Source organism: Phycodurus eques, chromosome 6 (assembly GCF_024500275.1).
Source record: "Phycodurus eques isolate BA_2022a chromosome 6, UOR_Pequ_1.1, whole genome shotgun sequence".
In the NCBI taxonomy this organism is placed as follows: domain Eukaryota; kingdom Metazoa; phylum Chordata; class Actinopteri; order Syngnathiformes; family Syngnathidae; genus Phycodurus; species Phycodurus eques.
The window spans coordinates 9,453,656-9,480,860 of NC_084530.1; the positions used below are offsets into that span (position 1 = coordinate 9,453,656).

The following is a 27,205-nucleotide window of genomic DNA, read 5'->3' on the forward strand; positions in this document are numbered from 1 at the left end:
TAAATGTGAAATATTAATTAAAATCGTCCATGCATTCCTGAGTTCCAGAGGCTTTTCTGCCGCAAGGCCTAAAATCAGGTTATTTGAATTTCTTGAACGTTTCTACGTACCTCTCTGCTCAGAGCCAGCGCTGTCAACATAAACACTCTTCTCACAAGTGGGGCTTCTACACGGTGGCAACCAATCAGAGGAAAGGGAGTGGTCTTACCAAAATATGGACAAAGCGGATACAAAACTGGGTCAAACACAAGTAGTTGTTAGAGGCGCCTTTTCTATGACAAAGCCCAAGGTGTTTTTTGTTTGTTTGTTTTGATTTTAATGAAATTGACACTTTTATACTACGTCCATGTTCGAGAGTCACTTTATGGTGGTCTAAATAGCCAAAATATGTGACCTTTAAATACAGTGCTTTGCCATCGTTGGACGCTCGTCCTCGTGCGGTAGGATAACGATGTCTGTCAGGCCTGCCATCCAATTTCGTACCGACAGAATGTGTACCTCTATACTCATTGGACAACGAGGCTATATTTACATAGGGATAGGTCGACGTTCAGCCCCTTGCCCATTCACGCGCTGTGATTGGCTCATTGTTCCAGCCTTTGTTTTTGATTGGTTTAGCGGCTTGCGGAAACATAAAGGAGAGTTGATCTAACGCGAGTACTAGTTGGTTATTTGACCGTCATTGATGTAAAATCTGGAGTCCCTCAGTCCAGGTAAATGCTCCCTTCCTAACCTGTTAGCAATGCTTTTGAATTGAAATGTGTATACATAATCGGAGTCGTTCTACTGATCGAGAGTCGACCCTTTAGGAGAAGCGAGTGGTGCAAAGTACATCTCAGCCTTCCCAGTGTGAGTAACGGTGGTGTTGCCGTTTATTCGGAGTACCTAATATCTGTCAGAAGGAATGGCAACAATTACGCGACGCAAGTGCATCGCTGTACTTGGTAACGTGTAATTTTGGAGTGATTAGTGCGTGGCTGTCACAACCGCGGACCGCGACCGCTAGCTTATGTTGTTTTTGCGTTAGCTATCAGGGATGACGTTGCCAGTGGGACAAGCAGCCAAGTGCCCTCTGCTCAGAATGTTGCGAAGGTGTTTGTCAGGGTCTCGGTTTTCCACACATACCAATACCACGAGAAACACGAGCATTTAAATCCTACGATCTCTCTCTCACTCACTCACTCTCTCTCTGCACTGTACTTTCCACATTCACACACATCCTACAGTCACTTAAGTGGTTTTCAGGGAGGGGTAGCAACGAGCCAACGTTGCTAATTTAAAGAGGCTAAATATAACAGCAATGTTGGTTCGCGTGCAGGTGTGTTCCATGGATTGTATATGTTGTTTTGGACAATACCCTCAGTGCTTCAAACAGGATCAGTCACTGAATTTATCAGAGGTCAGTAAGGCAAACACCTCAGGTGGTGCAAATTATACAAAACTATTTTGGCTACTAGGGGAGAAACATGAGCTAACACCTGACATGTTCACATAGCTAGTGCTGTACACACGCCCATATTTTCGTACCACAAGCTCACTTAGCTGTGACATGCCTTTGCGTGAACTCAATATTATGTCCTGTTCTTACAAGTTTTCCCTGGGGTTGTGGTGTGTCTCATCTAAGACCCAATCTCAAACACTATCTAATCTGCTAACCCTACTTTACAAATGTGCATCCCGTTACACAGGCATGTTTGTGTTTGCATCTTCTCTGTACAGTGTTGTCAACACCAGCTTTGTTCATCGAGAACAATAGATGTTGAGCTCGGTGGAGGGAGGCACAGCTTGAAGGCAAGAGGCCCGCGCTTGCCTCATTCTCTGTTGGGCAACAAGCTCATGTCTACAACACACACATACATGTGAAGGCAGAGGTTAATGGTTGATGCCCGGATTGATGCTTACCTGGGTGAAAACAGTTTTGGTGCAGAGTCACACACCCTCAAATTCAAACCCAAAAGAAAACATCATGTTTGAACAAGCAATCGGCACAATAGAACGTGCACTTTGGAGCATGGATGGGCAATTTTCCCTAAACTATTGATATTTGCATTAAGTGCAAGGTCAGTTGTATTTTGCTGCAGAATTCCCATTTGTAGTACAAATGGGCACACCTATAGAAGGTATACTAAATACAAGAGCTCTGCCACCTTTTAAAGCTGAAGCTTCTTGTTTGAGGGAGGATAACGGCCGACGGATGAAGCTTCCTCTCTCGCTCTATTGCAGCAGCATCCTGTGTGGAGGGTTCTTTTGTCACTGCGTCATACTTCATGCAACACGATGCTCCTGCCAGCCTTTCAGTAACGATCTCTGTACAGCAGTTTAGTGACATTCAACCAGCCGCTGATGATGAAGATTGCACAGGAAGTGTGTCAGACCCATCATGCCGCTGATGCCAGCCAGCCCGTGGTGCTGCTTCATGTTGAGTACATGCAAGTACTGGAGGCAGACAGGTTCTAACCATTTTAGCATTTAGTGTCCCCCTGAAACTTATAAAAGTTAGTTCACATCCGTACAAAATAGAAATTACATTTTAAGATGCCAGTTTTGAAGTGAAACATGCCATGAGTCAGATCATTACAAATCTTTTAATGTAATCATGGCAGACACACTAACCCTAGGCTGACTTTCAACAATAAGACAGGACTGTTGACCGTCAGACGAGATGTTTGTGTCAAAACAGGCAGTTCGCAATGACTCTACCAATTGCATGGCTCTGCGTATTTCTCCACAGACACATGGCTATTGTCCCATGGACTCTCACCTACACCACATATGCCTGTGTCAGCTAACTCGGGCTGGTATGTTGCAGGCTGGATGAAGTAATAATAATGTTATAATAATTGCTTTATAAAGCACTGGCAGAGGTTATTGGGTGCTCTCAGGAAAATCTCCTGTACATCCATTTGTTCGCACAACTTGATTTCAAACCAAACAAAGAAAAAAAAAAAAGTCCAGTAGAGTAGACTATCCATCCGTTTTCCGTCCCGCTTATCCTCACTAGGGTTGCGGGCGTGCTGAATCTTATCCCAGCTGACTCTTTGCGAGAGGCGGGGTACACCATGAAATGGTCGCCAGCCAATAGCAGGGCACACCTAGACAAACAACTATTCACACTCACATTCACACCTTCAGGCAATTTAGAGTCTTCAGTTAACCTACCATGCATGTTTTTGGAATGTGGGAGGAAACCAGAGTACCCAGACAAAACCCACGCAGGGATGGGAAGAACATGCAAACTCCACTAGAGGGGAGACTGGATTCTTATTTTCTTTTTATATTATTTTTTAAATTTGTTTTGAGAGAAAATGATGTGCTGTTAGAGCCTCAGTGTGTTTGCATTTTGAGTTATCACTGTACTGAACAGCACCACTGTACTATAACTATATTGTAACAATAATGTTTCTCTTGATTTTGTTCCAGCAGCCTTTTATGGATCACCTCTATGAAGAAACAGGGTTACAATGGGACAGAGCACCTCGGAACAAGAGGTCCAAACAGATGGCTCAGAGGTTGGTTTGTCATACAGCAGCTCTGGAAAAATGGGCAGGCCGTTGGAATTGTACAGATTATTTCTTTTACTTGTTTTATCAAAGATGATGCAGAAGTACGTCACTTTTAAAGGTCCCATATTTTGGCTATTTAGACCTACATTGAGTGACTCTCTAACATGGACTCAGTAGGAAAGTGTCAATTTTATTTAAAAAAACAAAACACCACAGTTTTGTCATAAGAGTGTGCAGAAAAGGCCACTCTGACAGCTACTTCTGTTTAACCCAGTTTTGTATCCACTTTGGCCATATTTGGCTAAGACCCCCTCAATTCCTCTGGTTGGTTGCCTCTGTATAGAAGACCCAACCCTCACTACTTGTGAGATCACACGTTTGTTATGTTGACAGCGCTGGCTCGGGGGCAGAGAGGTAGGCGGAGATCTTCGCGAGTGACGTAGATAAGCTTGAGAAATTCGAATGACCTGATTTCAGGCCTCTCTGCAGAAAAACGAACTCAGGAATGCGTGGAGAATTCAAATTCATATTTCACATGTTTACTGGGGCACCATAGAACCAATATAACATCCCAAATACTAGAAAAGTTGGTTTGGTAAAATATGGGAGCTATAAACCGAAACGTCTACATCACTTGCATATTAGACCTGTTTGCCATGGGTGACCCTGCCAGGTGCATATAGCCCCAGACAACTTAGCTCCAAGGATCATTGGGGCACCCAAACCCCACCACCACGATAAGGTGACAGCTTAAGGAGGGGATATGTAGGCTAGGCACCTTTAAATGCTCTTCTGTTAATGTGATTATTTTGAATGTTTAGCTGATTGATGGCCTTGTGATTAGGTTGCTGCATCACGTTTCTGAGGTTTGGGCTTCGAACTCGGCTCAGGCCCTACTACGTGGTATTTGTATGTTCTCCCTGTGATTGTGTGGGTGTTCTCCAGGCTCTCCAGTTTCCTCCCACATGCCAAAAAAATGGGAGGTTAATTGAAAATTCTAAATCGGCCAAAGATATGACTGTGAATGTTTGTCTTTATGCGCCCTGAGTTTGACTGGAGACCAGTCCAGTTTGTACCGTGCCTCTCACCCAAAGTCAGCTGGGATAGGCTCCAGTTCACCCATGATCCTAATGAGAACAAGCACTATAGAAATTGGGTTGATGGATGTTTTGCTGATGTTGCACCAATAGACAAGCTCAATCTATTTCCAAGATCTATTTTAGTGAGCCTATATTCCCTTTTCAATTTAGAGACAATTTCTTGCTCTTCACAGCGCTACAATAAAATGTTGCTGGATTTGAAGCAGAAATCTGGCTGTTAGGTTACTAGGGAAGTTCTATGAGGTGATACAGTCACTTGATTAACATAACATGTCACATCACTGTTTATAATTAGGACAAGTTTAATGACAAGACATTTGTGGAGGAGGAACTCCAGACCAGCATGGTAAGTGTTGTGAAGAGGTTTTATTTGCCTTTTTTTGTTTTTTTTGTTGTGTTTTTAAGCAGTACATTGATGACATACAATCATGCAATGTTGTTGTTGTTGTCATTCAGTTAATGTTATTCACGGGAGTATGTCATTATGCATAATACAGCTAACTCGGGTGTTTTTCTTTTTTTTTTTTTTTTTTTTTTTCCTTCAGATGATGGGGATCGTAATTGGTGCTGGCGTCGCCATAATCCTCATCGCCATCCTCATCTTCTTCATCCTGCGGCGGATCCACCTTCGAAGTCAGTGGTTGCTTGTGATGCTTTTTTTACCTGAGTTTATGCAATCATTACACAAAGTTACAGCTTGTTTATTTCTGTATTTATAAGATGGTTTGTTGTTGTTGACAGAGCTAGAAGCACAGGAGGCTCCCAAGTATCGCTTTCGTAAGAGGGACAAAGTCATGTTCTATGGGCGAAAGATCATGCGTAAAGTAAGATTTGCTCTCAAGAGTTCAACGTATCAGGAATTCTGCTTCTCGATCCCGCTCACATTGGTGTGATTTCTTGAAAGGTCTCCCAGTCTACCTCCTCCCTGGTGGGTACATCCTCCTCCTCTCGACCGCGCCTGAAAAAGAAGCAGAAGATGCTCAACATTGCCAAAAAGTACCAAAAAGTCCCATAAATCACAACATTGTTCTTCTGACATCTCACCCCAAATGGTCTCCATTTACAGGATCCTGCGCTTTAAGAAGGAAGTGCCTACATTGCAGGCCAAGGAGCCTCCTCCCTCCGTACTGGAGGCAGATCTTACTGAGTTTGACGTGGCCAACTCTCACCTTCCTTCTGAGGTGCTTTATATGCTTAAAAATGTCCGGTAGGTTGAAAACAATCACACAGCTGATTTGCATAAGATGACTCCTAAAGTGAACTCTTACACTGTCTTTTGATTGCAGTGTGCTGGGCCACTTTGAGAAGCCGCTCTTTCTAGAGCTCTGCAAGCATATGGTGTTTGTACAATTCCAACAAGGGGAGTATGTCTTCAGGCCGGGCCAGCCAGACAGCAGCATCTACGTGGTTCAAGATGGAAAACTAGAATTGTGCCTTACTGGAACGGTAGGGAAATTTTACAGTTGTTGTATCTATTGCTGTAAAGGCTACCAAGTACTTTTTGGCACACTTCTGTCTGGGTAGATTGTCACTTCAATGTCACAGGAATGGAATAAGAAAAATGCGATTGGAAGAATTTGACACAGAAAGCTCGAGGGTTATTGCAGTTGTTTGCTTAGCTTTGAGCTCAGACTTTAAAAGACTTTGGCTATTCAATGTGCTGTTCTGCTCTCTTTTGTTTACTCTTTTCTCCCAGGATGGCAAAGAAAGTGTGGTGAAGGAGGTTTTCCCTGGAGACAGTGTCCACAGCCTCCTTAGCATTCTGGATGTCATCACGGTTTGTTACTACCGCGTTTCTGACATGCCTGGGCAGAAATACAGACTCAGTCATCCGTAAAAATTGCACAAGTAGCAGATTAGCTTCCTCCTGCTTTAAATTCCTTCCAAAATGACAGAATTCACAAGTCAATTCCGTCATACTGTCATATTTATCTTTTAATTACATACATTAATCCTATTATCTGTTGATTTAAAATGAATTATATTCAACCTCTTTTTAAGAACACATGAAATACATACTGTTTTGTATCTCTCCAGGGCCACCAGAAACCTTACAGAACAGTGTCGGCACGGGCTGCTGAGGTTTCCACTGTTCTTCGTTTACCAGTAGAGGCCTTCCTGTCTATATTTGAGAAGTACCCTGAGAGCCTGGTGCGGGTAGTACAGGTGAGAAGTTTATTCTTTGTGGATTCATGTTTTAATTCCTTTCACAGTAATTTTTAATTAGCTGACCATCGTGACCATGTTTTTACGGTTTGTTTTTTTATGGATCCAATTGGAGTTCTTTATATGTATGACTTCAAACACCAGATGTGGTTTGGATGAATTTATCTGTCAATCTTCTATCTTTCAGATTATCATGGTTCGTCTCCAGAGAGTAACAGTTTTAGCCCTGCACAACTACTTGGGCCTAACAAATGAGCTCTTCAGCCATGTGAGTTCATAACACACATTCACCAGCACTGTACACGTTAATGTATTGTTATTATGTACAGTATGTATTACTCAGGTTCTAATTTATGTCTGTTTCTTTTTCTCTGTCTTGCATCATTCAACTCACATACTCACTATGACAGGAATTGCATCCCTCACGTCAGCCCCCTCCGTCTCCTCACCCGACCCGCACCAGTCCCATCCGCCACGGCAAGCGCTTTGGCAGCCTGACAGTGCCTGAGGAGCAACGCGAAGCTGCCATAAAAGGTGATTTGGTTGGTAAGGAAATGAGACTTGAAGGCTTTGAATTGTGTTTCAAGACCATGAAATACCAATATGCGATATTGAGAAAATCAATTTGCTATATATGGCTTAAGTGTGGGTGTTTTTTTTAAACATTTAGTTTTGATGGTCTATTCAATTGCCATTTGTTGGTGTGTGTAATAGGAGATCAAGCAAAGGATGGAGCTACTCTTAGTAGGACCATCTCCATGCCTGTGGATATTGCTGGTGAGGTGTTTTTCTTTGTCACTTTCTGTGAAATTCTTCAGACACAATGTGCCTGAGAGGAAAGGTTTGTATAAATAGTTTTTAAAGTAAATTATGTATTACATAATGCTATTTGATTCATTTATTTATACTGTATTCATGAGATATGGGATTGGTATTTAGCAAGAAATGTATCAACCACGATACCATATCCATCCATCCAGCATCTCTACCAGCGTTTCTCTACCTTTTTTTTTTCATCGCGAACATGGAAGATGTTTTTCGCCTGTCGTCCTGCTCTATTTCCTCTTTTCCCATCTCGATCATGCTTTTCGTATCACGTCTCCGGACCTCAGCCATATGTCACAGGCGATCGATGTCCGTAGGGAGATTCAGAAAGTCGCGGCAGCCGGCTGGGAGAACCTCTCAATGTCATGAGAGGTGGTCAAGCGGCAGCAGCATTATGGTGCTCAAAGTTATAATCGCAAACCACATTGCTGGGTCACTAGCAAGTTAGCTTAGGTTAACACACACATGAAAATAAATTAGATCAACAAAAGCAATTAAAACAGAGCAGTAAGGATGAGAAGAACCCGATCTGGCATATTCTCTTGTATACTGCTTGGACATAACTTGAAGTTCCGTAACTTCTCGTGTATAATACACACAAGTATTATGCGCACCGCCCTAAATTGACTCTAAAAATTGGGAAAACCCTTCTTCCTATGTATAATGCGCAACCATGACTTTCTATCCATTGATATATTTATATGCAATAAATGTTTGTGGTGACCCCCTCTTAATTTGTTTTTCTAATCAATTTTGATCAGTAATATTATTAATACTGAGATTTATTTGTTCTTTAATAATGTAGTAGTGGCGGACTCTGGTGTTTAGTTTTAACATTGCAGCTTTAAAAGTAATTTAGGGCTGTTCTGAAACACATCTACTTATATCTCATTTCACTGTGAAATAATTTTCTAAATTTTACTATATCAATGTATAATACGCACTATTAACTTTTGAAGATATTTTTGAGGAAAAATCTCACTCTACACGGTATGGTAATTGCTGGATAAATATTGCCATATAATATTCTTGTGCAATGTTTTGTAGAAGATGTATAAAGCATAGCAAACAGGCTGTATTGTCTATTTATAACTTATTTGTTAGCCTGCAGCCAAATCCTGCTTGGACAACTACAGCTCTTCACAGTGGAATGAAATGTTTAATATGTACTTCTGTCTATGTAGGTATACAGAAAGGTCTGAGATCAGACTTTGACATGGCATATGAAAGGGGACGGATCTCTGTGTCTGCAGAGGATGGCAACACCCCACCCAACTTTGCTCGGGTCAGTGTCAAGTACTGTATACTGTTTATCCAGTGATAAATTGTTGGTATAAATTATACTGAATCATAAAATTAGACTGCAGTTACTGTGTAACTGATTGAAAAACAAAATCAGTGTCACAAAATCAATGTTCCCTCACTGTAATCAGAAAATTATCAATTGAGGCTAATCAAACATTGTGTGCATTATTGACAGTCTGTTTCCCAGGACCACCGGGAGAGGAAGGTGACTGTGGATGAGGTTCCTTCAGGGATCTACCTGTATCCAGAGGAAGAGACAGGAGTGGACAATAGTTTCACAACTATAACCTGTCGATCAAGTTCAGCATTGTTTGAGGAAGCTCAGAAAGAGGTCCTTAAGCTCATGAGGATTGAGGTATATATCTGTTAAGTAGTTATTTCCTTGAACACCTGCGATGGTAATAACAAATACATTCCCGAGGTCAAGCTAATTCATTTAAAATCAAGCTTGTGTAAAACTGGGCATTTTTCAGGGGGTTGTCAATTTTTCATATCCACAGTCAAAACAAACTATTATTGGAAATGGGGAAAGAAACCATTGTCTTGCAATGTGATTTTGTAAATTCCATCTGATATACTGACCGATCTAACTGTTATCTTATGGATTGATAAATAACAAGTCACTTGCTGCATGAATGAGCACATTGGCATTAATCCGCCAGCAGCATCTGCTTACAGATTATAATGCTAAAAGCAGGTCAGTCAGGAGGCCCCCTGTAGAGGAATTGTACTGGACATTTCTATGTGGTGAAAAGGACACACACACACACAAACACACACACACACACAAGTTTGATGACAAACAGGTTCAATGGAAACCCATTCCATTTTTGATTTATCAATTTGAGGCAACAATTATGTATCAAAGTGAGTAGCTAATGCTTTACTTTCTAATACATCTGACAGTGTTCCATGTTTATGTTTATTTTTCCATTTACTTTTTGACATTGTCCTTTTGGTGCCAGGACCCCTCTCTGTTAAATGGAAAAGTTACCTTACATCAAGCTAAAGCTGGAGCTGTCTTGGCCAGACAGGGAGACCAGGTAAGTATCATAATGTAGTCTGTCTGTAGTTTAAAAAGCAATATTGGGGGAAAAAAAAGGAAAAAAATAATGACAAGCACACAAAATTAAATCATATGATGCTTGCTTTCTTTTTCCCTTCGTCTTCCCTTCATTTTCCAAGGACGTGAGTCTCCACTTTGTTCTGTCTGGTTGCCTGCATGTCTATCAGCGGATGATAAATAAGCAAGAAGCCGTCTGCCTGTTTGTGACCCACCCAGGGGAGATGGTGGGACAGCTCGCTGTGCTTACTGGCGAGCCTCTCATTTTCACCATTAAGGCCATTCGAGACTGTACTTACCTCAAGATATCAAAATCTGATTTCTATGAGTGAGTATTTTTGAGCAGGCCTAATTTGAAAGGAAGTAAACAAGTGTATTTAATTGGTCTCTTGAAAGTGTAGTGCTTGTCCGAATCCTAACAAGGAAGCACTAATGCACAGTAATTACTGCAACAATACATAATAATTCTGTAAAGCATAATTAAAACCTTGAACTGAGCCATAATTTAAAGCTTTCACTTTCTATAACAACCTTATTTTATGTGGCTTTGTTTCACAGGATTATGAGGGAGCAGCCCAGTGTGGTGTTGAGTGCAGCACACACTGTGGCCATCCGGATGTCACCATTTGTCAGACAGATGGACTTTGCTATTGACTGGATGGCTGTGGAAGCAGGTAGAGCCCTCTACAGGTACTCTAGTCCATCTTTTACTGGTTTACACGCATTACCGTCATGGTTTATTCAATCATATAACCATAATTAAGAGAACATATCATATCATACAGTATGTGCTTTGTGTCTACAAACATACAGACAAGATGATAAGTCAGACTGCACATATATTGTTCTGAATGGACGTCTGCGTTCAGTCATCCGTAAGGCAAATGGCAAGAAAGAACTAGTGGGGGAATATGGAAGAGGAGAGCTCATTGGAGTGGTGAGACTTCAGTTTTCCTTAGAGTGAATTTTTGGTTGCTATACAGTGGATATAAAAAGTCTACACACAACTGTTCAAATGCCAGGTTTTTGTTAATTTCAAAATGAGAGCAGGATAAATAATTTTAAAGTATTTTTCCACCATTGTGACCTGTAACTGAAATCCTTTAGTGAGGGAAAGTAAAAATCAACAACTGAGAGTGTGGGTTGAGCTGAAGAGGGCTGTGAATAGGAAATGCCCTCACAATCTGACAGATTTGGAGTGTTTTTGCAAAACTGAGTGGACAGATATTGCCATAGAAAGATGTGCCACACTCTTTGACTCCTACACAAAAAGACTGAGTGCTGTGGGTAAAAAAGTCAAAGGTGCTGCATAAAAGTATTAGTTTGAGGCTGTGCATATTTACACCAAAAAGCTATTTTGTGTTTTTTTATTTTTTATTTTACCACTTAAAATATTTCATTTTGTTTTTCAATTGAGTTTTACAGGTTATAGGTCACATTAAAAGTGAAAAAAGCTTTTAAATGATTTATCTTGGTCTCTTTTATTTATTTATTTTTAACATAAATACCTGGCATTTGAACAGGGGTGTGTAGACTTTTTCCCCCCAATGTAATTCTGATCAGTTGGACTGTATGCCAGTTCCACAACTATCGTACTGTATACTTGTTTACATTCATTAGTTAAAGTTAGTTAAGTTAAAGTTAAACTTTATGGAGGACAGTTTTCACAACTGTTGAATTTTTGTTTTTGTTTTACTTTTTTCATTGCATTTGTCATTTCACATGAGGAAATCTTGCTTGCACTATCAAAAATGCTCGAGTAAATTCTGACACACATTGCCAGTAACCTTTTAAATATAACAGCTGATGACACGAAGAAACTTCTGATGAGAGCTTGAAGCCATAGCAATATAATGATATTGCCATATTGCTATTATGCCAAAAAATTCGCCTTATACTTCAATGTCCATATGGTTAAGGTGGAGGCGTTGACCAGACAGCCCAGAGCCACCACTGTGCATGCTGTAAGAGACACTGAACTGGTCAAGCTGCCTGAGGGAACACTCAACAACATCAAAAGAAGATATCCTCAGGTATAAATGGAGTTGGCTTGTAGTTGTGTTGAGTGTTTTACTCAACTGGTTCTGAAGGTCACTGTTTGTTTTCAGGTGGTGACGAGGTTGATCCACTTATTGGGCCAGAAAATTCTGGGGAACCTTCAGCAGGGTCGAGGACCATTCTCAGGTAAAGTGGTGAAGATGAGGATCATAAACAATACAGTGATGATGCACATTGTAGTGATTGGATGTCAATTTGACGCTTTCACAGTAAATAACACTATAGAATCACATTTCTCGCTTGGCTCATTTGCAGGCTCAACCCTGCGTCTGCCAAGTACGACTACCAGTGCTGATGTAACCAACCCTGCCAGCAACCTCTCTACTGTGGCTGTGTTACCAGTATGTGATGAAGTGCCAATCAATGCGTTCAACTTGGAGCTTAGCCATGCCCTCAGTGCCATTGGTAGGCCTTCATGATTTCAGTGTGATCAAATTCCTGCCGAATGATTTAAATTTTTATGGTTTATTATGTTACTTTTTGACCATCAAGGGCCAACTTTGCTATTGACCAGTGACATAATTAGAGAGCGACTTGGAGCATCTGCTTTAGACAGGTCAGCATCTTCTCAGTCACATCTTATCTTTGAAATTATGTTCATCTTGATATCATTATTATTGTAAGTATATAATTAAATAAGTTTCATTGATTCTTACTGGAACTATTCCCTCTGCTGTTGCCTTTGTGGTTACAGTAGCTAGTGATACCCTCTATTCCTATCCACCAGCATCTATGAGTACCGCCTCTCCGGCTGGTTGGCCCAGCAGGAAGACATCAATCGAATTGTCTTGTACCAGACAGACAACAGCATGACCCCATGGACTCAGCGCTGCATTCGCCAGGCAGATTGCATCCTTATTGTTGGCCTGGGAGACCAGGAACCGACCCTAGGAGAGGTTTGTGTCAGAGGAAGGCCAGAATACTATACAGACAGACCCTTTCCAAAAAATGTGAATATCATGGAAAATTTTGTTTATTTCCATAATTCCATTCAAAAAGTTAAACTTTTATAGATTCAGGGCCCACAATTTAAACAATTTCAAATATTTATTTGTTTATTTTTACATAATTTGGGCTTCCCGCTCATAAAACCCACAAAATCAGGAATTCAAAAAATTAGAATACTGTGAAGAAATCAGCCCAAATTTTGCAGGCCATAAAGGTTTTAAACTGAGTGTCACACACTAATCATCTACTGAACTCAAAAAACCTGCACAGGTTTCCGCAGGTGTCATTAAATTGCTTCAGTGTGGTTCAATTGTCTCTGTTGGGTTCAATATGTGGAAGACTGCAGACTTGACAACTGGCCAGAAGACCATCATTGATACCTTCCATAGGATGGGTAAGCCACAAATGTTCATAACTAAGGAGGCTGGGTGTTGACAGAGTGCTGTGTCCAAGCATAGCAATGGAAGGACAAAATGTGTCAGGAGAAGATGCACCAGCAAAAGAGATGACCGTTGGCTTCAGTGGATTATCAAACAGAGAAGATTCAAGAATCTAGCAGAGATCCAGAAAGAGTGGAATGAGGCGGGAGTCACAGCTTCATAAACCACCACATTCAGGCGCATCCGGGAGATGGGCTACAACTGTCAGGTTCCTCGGGTCAAGCCATTTTTGAGCCTGAGCCAACGTAGGAAGTGTCTCAACTGGGTCAAGGAGAAGAAGGACTGGACTGTTGGCCAGTGGTCCAAGGTCCTCTTTTCCAAAGAAAGTAAAGCGTGCCTTTCATTTGGGAATCAAGTTCCAAGGGTTTGGAGGAAGACTGGTGAAGAACAGAACCCAAGCTGATTGAGGTCCAGTGTGAAATATCTACAGTCCGTCATGATTTGCGGTACAATGTCCAGTGCAGGTGTTGGTAAACTCTGCTTTCTTAAATCCAAGGTCACCGCAACAGACTACCAGAATGTTTGAGAGGACTTCATGATTCCTTCTGCTGAGGATCTGTATGCAGATACAGATTTCATCTTCCAGCAGGACCTGGCCCCTGCCCATACCGCCAGAAGCACCAAAACCTGGTTTGATGCCCATCCCATCACAGTGCTTGACTGGCCAGCCAACTCTCCGGATCTAAACCCCATTGAGAATCGATGGGATATTATCAAGAGGTCATATTTTGATTGAATTAATGTGACCCTAATTTCTTTCTTTTTTTTCTACAAAAACAGAGAAGCAAATGGTGATTTCTTCACAGTATTAAAATTGTCTGAATTACTGGTTTTGTGGGTTTTATGAGCTGGAAGCCCACATTTTGTAAAAATAAACAAATAAATACTTGCAATTGTTTAAATTGTGGGCCCTGAATATATAATCGATGAAAGTTTAACTTTTTGAATGGAATTATGGAAATAAATCAACTTTTCCATGATATTAAAATTTGGGGGAATTTGTAACGAGGCAATCAATCGTTCATGTGATAGTCCAAGCACAAATGTCCTGTTCAACTTCTTCTATTTGCCCCCAGTTGGAGCAGATGCTGGAGAACACAGCAGTCCGTGCATTGAAACAGCTCATCCTTCTTCACAGAGAGGATAGTCCAGGTCCTTCCAGGACAGTCGAGTGGCTTAACATGCGTAGCTGGTGCTCAGGGCATCTTCACCTTAAGTGCCCTCGCAGGGTCTTTTCCAGACGCAGCCCCAGCAAACTGGTACAGAATACCAACTAGACACCTTACAGTATATGTCACATATTCTATTTTTTTATTTCTGAAGCTGGTGCTACTGCAAAGTTTTCACACACATATTCTGCGTTTTGCAGAGAGACGTTTACGAAAAGGTTTTTGAGAAAACAGCAGATAGACACAGTGATTTTTCTCGGCTAGCCCGAGAGCTGACTGGTAACAGTATAGCCCTTGTGCTGGGAGGAGGTGGAGCAAGGTGAGCCAGTGAGTTGTAATGTGCATAGTGTTACCTGTACGTTTGCAACATCTTGACGTCCCTGTGTTTGTCCTCTGCAGAGGTTGTTCTCACGTGGGTTTAATTAAAGCTATGGAGGAAGCGGGGATTCCCATTGACATTGTTGGCGGAACATCTATCGGATCATTCATTGGAGCGCTGTACGCTGAGGAGAGAAGTGCTGTCAGAACCAAGCAGAGAGCCAGAGAGTGGTCAAAGGTGCAGTACCCGCATTTATAATGTTATTCAGAAACTGTACCCTGCTGGGGTTATGTACGATTGGATTTATAGTCGTTTCTTATTAATTGTAATCTGTGTCCTGTAAGAATGCATCTCATAGTTTTAGTTTAACCATGTTCACTTTAGCTCTGTTTATATAAATACTTCAGCTGTAAACATGGGCCACAAAATGTAGAACTGCCTTTTTGATTTTTGTGATCCATTTTGTTACATGTCGATATTTTTTCAAAGTGCTGGCATCAGGCCAAAACCTCCCATGTTCAAAATTGGTCAATTTCGTATTTTTTCATAAATCGATACTATTGGTCAGTCCCCACGTGCGTTTTATTTATTTATTCAAATTATTGACTAATCTAAAGTGTTGAAAATGGATTGCCCTCTTTGAGGATGCATGCAATGTTATTGGTTCAACAAACATGCTGTTTGTTTTGGTTTTCGTGAAATGTTTTGGACAAAAAAGGGCAGAAGGCAGATAAATGTACTTGCATTTTGGGTGGTCTATGCTTATTCACAGCATGTAGTTAATATCCCAATCTTGTGATAGTTGTCAAAAACTATACACGTTTTTAAGTGGTATGTCTTTTGCTATTTTAATAGGCCATGAACTCGGTATTCAAAACAGTCCTGGACCTGACCTATCCCATCACCTCCATGTTCTCCGGCTCTGCATTCAACACCAGCATCTACAAAGTTTTTCAGGACAAGCAAGCTGAGGTGATTTGCAGTGAACAGGATTTTAGTACATTTAAGATTAGAGCAAAAAAATAATGGATTTTATGCTTATGATACCGTTTGTGTCTTCAGGACTTGTGGCTGCCATATTTCAACGTCACTACAGATATCACAGCGTCCGCCATGCGTGTTCACCAAGATGGTAAGTGACAGCTGTTTTAATGAGAAGGACACCGGCTCCTCCTTCCTTTGTATTTTGGCTTCAAACTTGAGGCAATTTGGGGCAACAGATGCCTTTTTTTTTTTTTTTTTTTTTTTTTTTTTTTTTTTAAAACAAAAAGCATACTGAATTTTTCCTCTAGTGCAAAAATCCTGCTCTGAAAAATACTTTCATAAGTACGGCACTTTGCTACATAGTGAATAATAAGTCAGTCAGAGGTACAGTAACATAGACCTACTGTATTCATTGTAACTGTGTTATACAATCAACTGCTGAAGTTACAATATCCTTGCTATGAAAAATCTGTAAAAAGTGTGACTCTGGCATGCTTTCAGTTTTATATGTAACTGTGCCACGCCCCAAACAAAAATGTAAATTGAATCAAATGCACACAGATAATGCGGGAATTCCCACAATGCTGTTTGAGGGGTGCCACAACCAATGATTTACAAAAAAAAACTTCGACAGACAGGGAAAAAAAAAAACGTTGTTTGGATGCGTTTCTCTGCTTGTACATTTATATTTGCTAATATGCATCATCACTAACAGTGACAAAAGTACTAGAGTTCCCTGCCCTTTTCACCCCACAAATCCAGTATACTATAAATTATCACCGTGCTGTAATTTTTAATTACAGTATATTCTTGGACGAGTATTAAAAAGTATTTTTCTAACGTTATTTTTACCTTGAAACATGCTGGAAGTGAGGGGTTTACAGGCCAGAGTGCTTCAGGACAATATGCTGGATAATATTATAATACCGTTTGCATCGTGGCATGTGTATTAACAACTGAGGCAAATCCTTTCTCTCTTTGTCTCACTGTTCCTGTTTTATTTGACCAGTTTCTTTCATTTCTATTTCACCTCCTTGGTTATTATTTTAAAATTGCTTAATTTATTTAATCAACTAAATTATTGAAGTGGCTATCTTGTCATTGTTTTTCAAAGTCAGTAGATAGAGACCTCACGGAGTTGCTTATCGAGTTTTCGGAACAGGAAAAAAATAACCTGCTCAGTCCCGTCAATACTTTATAGTTCTCCCATGTCCATGTCAGCATGTAGGTTCCAGAACACCCCGTCCCAACCTTTTCCCATTAAAATGGCATCCCAGCATGTTTCATTCACTCATTCTACTTCATTTAGTGCTTTCTGTAGTTATAATGTCTGTCCCTAACATTGGGGTAGTGGAATTACAGTACTTCTAGTAGTAGTTTTGATTTATTTATTTTTTTTTGGGGGTGGAGGTTCTCTTAGTGTCATAATCGACATTTGATATTTAGCTTTCATCCACTGAAATTCTACAATGGGATGTAGATGTGTTGAAACTCAAAACAAATACAGCCGTGTCCAGTTAATTTTCTTTACATGTTAGTTTGGAGATTGAAGTGCAAGGCCCAATGATACTTAATGGCATGTTGGACTTCCTCTTCCTTTACTCTTCTTACCTTACTCTTTCCTGATTCCATTCTCACACACTACTGCACTCATCTTTCTCTCTCTTTGCTTGTCAGCTAACAATGCTAATTTTATTCAATATAAACACTTAAAATCAACTTGGCATCCAGTTACACATATTGGACTGACTATAGGCCCTGTTTGGGTTTTACTTTTTTAAAAGTCACTAAGTCACAGCGTAACAGTGTTATTGTGTGCTCAATTAGAGTTAAAACATTTACTGTTTTATGTCGCCTTAAGTAAATAGGGTTGATCAACACTTTGCCATTCATTCATGCCCATGCCAGCTTCCTGTATTGTCCTTTCACACTCTCTCATTCTCTTTTCCAACTGCTACTTTGATTCCAACCCACATTTGATGTCTTCCTCCTCCATCTCAATTTCCTGACAGGTTGCGTCTGGCGGTATGTTAGAGCCAGCGCCTCCTACACCCCGTATTTACCTCCCCTCTGCGACCCCAAGGATGGCCACTTGCTTGTGGACGGTTGCTATGTAAACAATGTCCCAGGTCAGATCTTAAAAAAACGCCCGCACACCAAAACCTCCTCCGTCAACATCAAAGTCGACAAACAGTGGCTCGGCTATCGTCTCGCTCTCCCTGCCCGTTCCTGTTCCTAACTAACCCCACCCTGACCAGCTAGACTTGGGGAGCCCATGGTTTGGAAGGAAAGACAATGTGTCTTTTCGATTGTGCCCACCTTAGTTTCATCTTGCAATACGTTATGGCCAATAGGACAACTCATCCTCTTCAATTGGCTCTCACATTTATAATTGTCTTTGAAAAAAAATTCTCTTGATTGTGTGTGCATCCATCTATCAGAGTGGCATGATCGTATTGCTGCTTTTGGCCTCCTGTGTGTGTGCTTTGAAATTTCTTATTCATCTCTGAATTTGGATCGATAATGTGGATGCTTTCATGTACATGTTATCTGGCCCAGCGGTTTTCAAAGTGTGCAGCGTAGCTCCTCTGGGGGGCGCCAGAGACTTCAGGGGCTTCGAAGTAGCTTCAGGATAAAACATATAATCTTCAAGTTGTTAAAGTCACTTTGGCTATGTTGAGGGAAAACTATATTTGGATTGAATTTTACTTCTCGAGAGAGCAGACATGATATTGGGTAATCAGGAAAATCCACAGTGCCTGAACACCCATAATGGGTTCGCCCTGCCCGTTCGCCACCTCTCCAATGGCTAATTCAAAATAGAATGTGACGAAGCGAATATTGCCCATGCTGGCGAATCGAAATTGCCTGCGTCAAAACTCAAAAACCCTTCCTGTTAAAGTGAGCGTGCTCATTTTGCCGTGTGTGAACGGTATTAATGGTTTAGCCCACTTCTTAGTCCCACTTCTCATCCAGCCGCTGCTGGCTAAGTAGTCAGGCTCAAAGGCTTTCTTGGCTGCGGGGAGCAAAACATTGGGGGCGACAAGGCCCAATGGTGTTTGGCACTGAATTGAAGCACGCATATTACCACGACATAGGTTTAAAGTGTTGATAATAAGTCAGTATTCTACTGTGGCTGAAAGGTTTTCTTTTTACAATTCAATAGTAAAATAAAGACTTGTTCTTTATCAATTCATCCTAACATTTAGGCCTGGCCTACAGGAAATAGTTAGTTTTTTTTTCCCCCCTATAATCCAATACATCTTATATCTTGTGTTGGTCATACTAAAGAATACTTTATTTCTTGTGTTTCGGGAATAATGCTGAAGATAACTAACTTCCTCCCGAAACATCGGATGCTCAATCACAATGGCAATATTTGTTTAAAAGAAACAAACCCTTGCAAGAAGTGTTTTCCCATATTGTTTAGCCCTACTCCCGATTGAAGACTAAGTAGTTTTAATTGGGCCCACATCGTTGAAGCTTATCGGCTTCCCAGTGACGAGGACTGACTAAAGGTTTAGCCAAATAAACACACATGATTTTGTGGCTAACGAGATGTTTATACTGTTTAGCCACATTGGCTAAGAGCTTTCATGACCCTGTGCCAACCCTGCCCATGTTCTGTAATGGCTGTATTATTTTCTCTGATATGAGGTTCACTGTCCTGCACTATGAAAAACCCAGCATGTTTATTAAAATAGAATAAAGGGAAGTTCTGATGTTCAAAAGCTGGGGTGCCCAGTGGACTAGTGGTTAGCCTGTCTCCCTTGCACGTCTGAGGTTCGTGTTAGGATCATGGCCTTCCTGTGTAGAGTTTGCATGTTCTCCCGTGCTTGCGTGTGTTTTTGACTACTACTCCGGCTTCCTCCCACATTCCAAAAACGCGTATCTTAGATTAATTAAAGACTCCAAATTGTCCAGTGATTGTGAGTGTAAATAATTGTTTGTCTATACTGTATTTGCAGTGTGATTGGCTGGCGACCGATCCGAAGTGTACCCCGCCTCTCGTCCAAAATCAGCTGGGATGGGCTCCAGTCCACCTGTGACCCTAGTGAAAAGAAGCGCTGTAGAAAAGGTTATGTCCATCGTACAATGCCAAGGTTAAAAGGTTATGTCCATCGTACAATGCCCCTTTTATTTTGGATATTTGGATTGATATTTAGGCATAGTCATCAACTAGTACAGTGTCACATGTTTGGGTTAAGTGAAAGCCAACAGTTTTGTATTATAGTGTCTACTACTTTGGGACACTCTGGAGGAAGTATAGCCCTGCACCATGTCTACATCACAACATTGTTTTGGCTTGGATAACTGCACCTGTCGTTGGGCTGAAATGTGTCCGTCTTCTTTCCCCATGAGGAGGTCTTTTTTTTTTTTTTTGTTTAAGAAACAGCCACTGTTTCATTTCAATTCGTCTCTCAGTTCATCTTTACTTGATTCCACATGTTGAGTCACACCTTCAGCAAACCTGTCTCCTCACCTGGCTTTGCTTGCTTTTATGTGCATGTCAGTTCTGGGCACGTTTATCCAATAAAAACACAGTGGAACCTCGATAAATTGGACCCCGATATAATGGCTATTGCATAAAACGGAACAATGTGTCCAAAAAAACAGTAGCTTCAATTTATCACTTAAAATGCCGTTTACAAAGTCTGTTAGTTCCAGAATTGGCCGCTGTTGTATACTGACGCTGTTGGCGCAAAGCAAGCAGAGAATAGGACTGATGTATTTCTGGGTCACAGATATTCTATATTACTAAATCGAATTCCAAACCCTACGTGGTGGCCATGTTGAATGTGGGGCATTGATGTGGCGGCCATGTGACGATGGTTAGTAGATCTACTGTCTATTATGCATAGAGCAGAGAGAAAGCGGCATGACTGCGGCATAAACTCCGAGGAGTACAAAACGTCTTTGGAGTCTGGAACAGGCTATTTTTGGTACAGTAACAATTTTTTTGTTTGCCAAGCCGTTCAACTTTGGCAACAGATTTAGAACTAGGAAGCACACTAACTCCTCAGGGCTCATGAAAGCGACTTGACTTTGATGAGTACTTTACGTCAACAGTGTCACTGTAACCAAGCATACCGCCGTGGTAAGTTTGGATAAAACGTGAAACTTTCAAACATTGTCAAGCGTTTATTTTATTTTATTTATTTATTTTTTTTTTAGCTTTATTTATCATAACTTTGTACTGTCCTGGGCACTTTAGGCCATGAAAAAAACCATACAAAACAATAATTTTGTACTGTAATACCTGTGCATATGGCCTAAAAAAAAACATGCTTCAATGTAACGGACAATCGGCTACATCGGACGTCCCCCACCCCTATTAGTACGTTCTATCGAGGTTCCACTTTATTCTCATAAATGTGCAAGGTCTCTTGCATTATCTTTTTAATTTTTTTGTTTTTGTTTGTTTCTTCAAGTATTTGGGCTGAAGTGTTCTGGATCCTGCTGTTGCCCATTTGTTACCTGTGTATAAATTGAAAATGACCATTCATTAAGACAGAAAAAGAGAACTCTGCAAAGATGGTTTTGAAGCCTCTAAAATCTCTTCTCAATTATTCACAAATACCTTATGCACAGTTACATCCTGGCGCATCTCTGCTGTGCTGCTTCTCCTTCCAACCCATGCAGCGCTCTCCTGCTGCCCCCTGCTGGCACTAAACAGTACTGCAGAATTGGGCAGGCTGGTTGCTCCGTAGCACAATCTTCAAACTTGTCACAAAATAGCTACTTCTTTGACTTCTTTGCAGCAGCACGTTTAGACCAACAGATTTATTTTATAGATATTGCTGCTTCCATAATTTAAAAGTAAATGTGCTATTGCTGCGACACAGTTTGGAGATTTGTGTACAGCCTTGGTGCTCTGTGATTGCTGCCATTTGCCTTTTACCTGGCGCACAAGTCACAATGGATCTTTGTGCACGGTAATGAGGTTTGCTTTGGTGTACAGCAGAGTGTAAAGGCGGGCAGAACGACAGTCCCAAACTCTGCAGGGATCGTCTCCCCATCTGTGAATGATCTCTGGCTGGTGTTGGGATTGTGGTCTGCATCAACACTAACATGAATCTCTTCGCAAAAATTGAGATGTTATTCCCCCCTTCCTCCTCCCTACTTCCGTCCCCGGTGTGCCAGGCTCTCTGTGGCGCTATGTGCGGGCGAGCATGACCCTATCCGGGTACCTGCCGCCTCTCTGCGACCCCAAAGATGGGAACTTGCTTATGGATGGTGGCTACATCAACAACCTGCCAGGCAAGTAAAGGTGGTACACTCTGTCAATATCCACCAACACCCTGGCCCAGAAGGATGGTTTAAAGTGGACTGAGAGAAACTTGTTTGATGAAGTGCTGTAAATAATTTGCACAGGATGGGTGAGTATGACATTGTTTATTGAATGCCGGGCAACATTAATGACCGCTAAGATCAGAGTATAAGGGTACGTTCACGTCAGCAAATTGGTAGCCAAACCAACTTTCCAATGGGTCCAATTGTAAAGTATATTTCAAATACATTTTAGAAAGACATCATCATGACAGTTTCCATTACTGGGTACAAAGTTTTAATTCTCTTTCTGCTAGTTATGTTTTGCTCCTCTTAAACACGCCATGGTTTATTCAACTGGCTGGTTTGACGGTGAACGCCCCCTTCCAGAGCTCAATTCAAAAACTAATTAAAAAAAAAACCCACTCACAAACAGTCTTTGTCAGCCCCATTTGATGAGGAGGGTAAGTCTGCTCTTGGGCGCTGCACGATAATACAAACCGATTGGAATAAGAAGTGTAGTGGTGCTGCATTACATTGGACTTGATGTCAGAAACTTCAACATGGGAGATCGGGGAGGTTTCAAGTTGGTATCGTTCATCTAGTTTTACATTCCTACATCTAGATACGTGTGCAAAATCCATCTTTTGTCATTTCAAACATGAACAAACTTATTTTTTGTCTCCTTTTTTTGATGAGCTGACACTAGTTCACGATGACATCAGGACCTTATGCCTTCAGTTGAAATGTGCATTCTCCACAGTTCAAAATGTCAACTCTATTTTGCAATTCATTTTGGAATGAAAAACTGTGTGACATTGGTCCTTATCAACCACAGGTTCATGTTTGGAAATTATTACTCCGCTCAACTTATTTTGTTTCTCTTGCCCTGTTCCAAAATTAGCCTTTGCCTCATTTCAACCAGAGGAAAGATGAATTGAGCGTGTTGGTCTGCAAATCCGTGTTCAAAGATGTACATTTCAGCTACACGTGTAAGATGTGTTGAGTTTCTGAAGTCCAGTATGTGATGCGGATGAAAATGCTTTCTTGATATTAATGTGTCATCCTGATAAAACGGAGCAGCCACATTTCGCAAAGCTCCACACTGGAAACGTCACTGTTTGAAATGTCTCATCTTCCACTGATTGTGGTCGCGATGGCTTGTGAAATATGGCACTCTGTGGCTCTACAAATTGATCCAACAGACTTGCAGTCTTGTCAAATCAGCAGCCTGTTATTGATAAACTACCGGTCTGCCCTCTCCCGGAGAAGTTTGATCAATAACACTATTTATGGCCCTTCTTGACACTGGATCCGAGCGTTGCACTTTTTGTTTGTCTTTAAATGGACTCAGCACCACCACAATGTTGAAGCCCAGTTTTGAAATACGAGACACTTCATGGGAAACATTTCCATCCCTCTACTCTCATCTGTGTATTCATTTTCCAAAATGTCCATATCAGTTAATCATTAATTGGCCTTAAATTCCCTGCTGCAAATCCTTTTGGTGGTGTTAGTTTATTTAATTTGGGACTTTAGAATACAGCTTGTATTGAAAGAATCTTTATCTTTTTATCTGCGGCTCGATTCTGGTGTTTGCCTTGTGGACATCACAGCGGATATTGCGAGGAACATGGGCGCCAAAACAGTCATTGCCATCGACGTGGGCAGCCAGGATGAGACAGACCTCTGTAACTATGGCGACTGTCTGTCTGGCTGGTGGTTGCTGTGGAAACGAATCAATCCCTGGGCTGAAAAAGTCAAGGTGCGTCCGGGTTGGCAGCACTGTGATGACCGCGATGAATGCATAACTTCCATTCATTGTGTTGCTGTGGTGATGAACTACATTTGTGTCGCTTATACAGTGATTGTATTGTATTTCTAATCTTTACGACCTTATCTAGGTGCCAGATATGGCAGAGATCCAGTCTCGACTGGCCTATGTGTCTTGTGTGCGGCAATTAGAGGTGGTCAAGAAGAGTGCTTATTGCGAGTACATTCGACCGCCCATTGATCGTTTCAAGACCATGGACTTTGGCAAGTTTGATGAGATTTATGTGAGTTTCTTAATGGGATTTTCCTCTTTCAGTACATGTTAGCACGTCCTGGAAAACTGTTTTGACATCCTCCTATAAATATACATGGCAGTGGTTTCAGCGTTTTGCTTATGGCTACTTTGTTGTCTCTGTCTATCCAATCGAAACCATCTCCCATAGATACATCATACTAAGAGCTATTAGTCCTTTTAACAAAAGCATGTCTGTTTCCTTTCAGTGCAAACATCTCCTGATGCTATATTGTGCTGTTTCAGGATGTGGGCTTCCAGCACGGTAAGCTGGTGTTCACTGGCTGGGCCCGAGGTGACATCATTGAAAACATGCTGAGGGACCATCGATCGGCCGACTACAACGACAGCAAAAGAGTTGACGTGAGAGCCACTAGCACCTTTATAAGAAACTCTACCTGATTGTGTAAATGCTCAGAGAGTCCAGCAAGTGGGCAAGCCTAAAACAAACAATACTGCGAAAAGGATGCTGCCTCAGAACCCTTGTAACCGTCATGATAGGCGAATATTTTATAATACAAGTAACATACTGCATAGGTATTTTTATTTTTTTTAATGACCGCTTCAATTATCAGCATGAATAAATGATGCAAAAATATGTGTCCCAGTCTTGCACATATCAAGGAGCGGACTTCACAGATCTTGCAGAGATTGTATCCCGGATAGAGCCAGTCCAAAACTACGTTTCTGCTGAGGGTGAAGTATTCATTTTTGAATTCCATTTTTACTGTTTTGTGTTTTTCCTCTATATTTCAGACAATGCTTTGCGCTGTTCATCTTCAAGATGTCATTACTTTTAACTGGTATAATATATAAGGGCTTACAACTTAGACCCAATTTTTTTTATTGGAATACAGTAGCAGAGTATGCCCCTGACATTGGATGGATGTTGGTGGGTTCAGCCACTTGATAATTTATCACGGTAATATCTCTTCTAAATCTTTTCCTTCAGCGGAAGAGTCGGACTGTCTGACAGAATATGAGGAGGATGGGATGGACACTGTGAGAGAGGAGGAAGGGCAGGAGGAGGAAGAAGACCTAGAGGACCTGTCCCCTGGAGAGTGGGGACCAAATGGAATCTTCCAGACTGTGAGTGTAACTGTAATAATGGCTAAAGAAAACTCAGCCTCTGTACTTGACATAGAAACAACATTGTTTGCTGTGCAGGATGAGGAGAAATCTGTGAGGCAACGTAGGAAACTTACAAGTGACACCTCAGAAGTCTCTGACTGCTGACAACAAGCTGCAGCGGAAGATTTTGAAGTGGCTCATCAAGGGCCAAAAGAACAACAAACTCAAACAATGTGCTCCACTCCAGATTTTTCTGGAAATGTTTTTTATAAATCTTGAAGTCATCCCCTAAGCTGTCGCAGCACCTCTGACTTAACCGGAAGTGGCTTCTTCTTTCTGCCCCACGAGGAGTTAAGTGGATTTTTCAAAGATGGCTTTTAAGGGGGCCCTCTCACTTCACGTAGTCTGCTTCCTCAAACCCCAGAAGGACTCCAATAACCAACCCCACACAGGAGGACCTTGCACACAACTGCAGTGTTTGGCTAAGGAATGGCCAGAAAGACACTTCAATGCATGCCTCCAGAGTATTTCTATACACTGTGTGTGTCTGTGATGCTTGAGTGTTGTAATAGTACCATGACACTGGAAGAAAAGGAAACTGCAGGAGGGATGAAATGTTGACAACTTGACATTCCAAGTCACATCAGGAAAGGTTGTAAGTATTAGGAAGACGATGGATGAAATGGATATTGAAAGTCAAAGATGGGAAAGGGATTTTAGATTGTTTCGAAATGTGTCTACAAGGAAGTTAAAAAAAAACGAGATGGACACTCACTGGTCCATCTCGTTTTTTAAAAATTCAATTTATTTAAGACTAACGCACACTGGCAGCTCGCTTTTGGTAGTTTTAAGGGAAGAGGAGAGCGAATGAATGTGTGATGGAACTTTGGATTCATTGAGCTGCTTTCAGTGATCCGAGTGGTTTGGATGCCAAAATCCAGATGTTCCATGCCTGTGCCCCTTTTGTCACAAAGTCCGGTTTCATTTTGAAGGTACAGCAACTCCCTGCAGCTTATGGTCCTACTGTACTAGTAAATCAAAAGCACCCTGATTAAAACTGATTATCACCTCATATAACTGAAATGATATGGACTACCTTGTGTTGATAGTCATGCGTTTATGCGAGGTGTACATTTCTAATACTTAGTTGCTAAACCGACATCCAAAGAAACGTGATGTCAAACAATTGTACAGTTTATTTGACAGGTCTTGTTTTATTTTTATTTTTTTTTAAACTGATTTAACGTTATTAACTACTGATTTTAATTGATGTATTTTTGTGAATTTCCTTAAATGGTGATGTGGGTTTTAATTTGCTTTGAATGGTAACTGAAATAGTGACAATATTCCTTCCTCATCAGATGCTTTGTTTCGATTCATTATTCACGTTGCGATCCCAAAGCAGAAAACGCGAGAAGCTAAAGATTAAGAGTGATTTAATATGCACATTGTAAAATAAACATGCATAATGCCATATTGCGGTTTACCCTTTACTGTGTGTTTGAGCTTCACCATTTTTGAATGTGGATGTTTTGAACTTGTCTGCCGAGATCCATGTTTGTGTAATGCACAAGAGCTCATCTTTTGGTGGAGTCTCTTGTAAACATACACACCTCTGCCATAGATAAAGGACGCTCATTTGGACAAGCACCAAATCGTAATCCTTCATAGGTAAAAACTCCACTTCTTGCGCATGCCTGATTTTTGTCATGAATGTGTTTTTCGTCTGTGGAATAGAAGCAGTTGACGAAAAAAAAAATCCCCAATCTAGCAACGCTAACAAACACATTCCTGGATCTGAACCTTTTTTTTTTACAGTATCTGGCCTTGGCTCAATGCATTGGTCCTCCAATGAATTTGTTGACAATCAGGTCTTTCTGCATAGTCATGATAACATACCAAAGCACTCTTTGGGGGGG

At 41.1% G+C, this 27,205-nt stretch overlaps 1 protein-coding gene across 7 annotated transcripts; it reads left to right on the top strand.

The window, feature by feature from the left end:
• Positions 1–625: 625 nt before the first annotated feature.
• pnpla6 (patatin-like phospholipase domain containing 6) lies at positions 626–26,762 on the top strand. 7 transcript variants are annotated; one of them, XM_061679282.1, is made up of 36 exons: positions 626–713; positions 3,424–3,509; positions 4,899–4,949; positions 5,149–5,236; positions 5,345–5,427; positions 5,508–5,599; positions 5,670–5,810; positions 5,890–6,049; positions 6,300–6,380; positions 6,641–6,769; positions 6,957–7,037; positions 7,180–7,315; positions 7,484–7,546; positions 8,779–8,879; positions 9,075–9,254; positions 9,865–9,942; positions 10,085–10,290; positions 10,521–10,652; positions 10,776–10,899; positions 11,882–11,995; positions 12,071–12,146; positions 12,276–12,425; positions 12,513–12,576; positions 12,748–12,916; positions 14,485–14,667; positions 14,778–14,896; positions 14,977–15,133; positions 15,752–15,868; positions 15,959–16,028; positions 22,025–22,141; positions 23,767–23,915; positions 24,055–24,207; positions 24,462–24,578; positions 24,824–24,911; positions 25,168–25,304; positions 25,383–26,762. In XM_061679282.1, the coding sequence occupies exons 2-36, from the start codon at positions 3,462–3,464 to the stop codon at positions 25,449–25,451; spliced, it is 4,023 nt and encodes a 1,340-aa protein (XP_061535266.1). In that variant the 5' UTR covers positions 626–713; positions 3,424–3,461; the 3' UTR covers positions 25,452–26,762. The 7 variants fall into 7 exon arrangements, with proteins under 7 accessions (XP_061535266.1, XP_061535265.1, XP_061535269.1 ...); XM_061679281.1 differs by having other exon boundaries at positions 633–713; positions 3,421–3,509; XM_061679280.1 differs by lacking the exons at positions 626–713; positions 22,025–22,141 and adding exons at positions 739–849; positions 17,893–18,009.
• Positions 26,763–27,205: the final 443 nt, after the last annotated feature.

Coding starts and splice junctions, on each gene's coding strand:
- pnpla6 (XM_061679282.1), top strand. CDS start 3,462: ATGGGACAGAGCACCTCGGAACAAGAGGTCCAAACAGATGGCTCAGAG. Junction 3,510..4,898: donor TCCAAACAGATGGCTCAGAG/GTTGGTTTGTCA, acceptor GTTTATAATTAG/GACAAGTTTAATGACAAGAC. Junction 14,897..14,976: donor CTGGGAGGAGGTGGAGCAAG/GTGAGCCAGTGA, acceptor TGTCCTCTGCAG/AGGTTGTTCTCACGTGGGTT.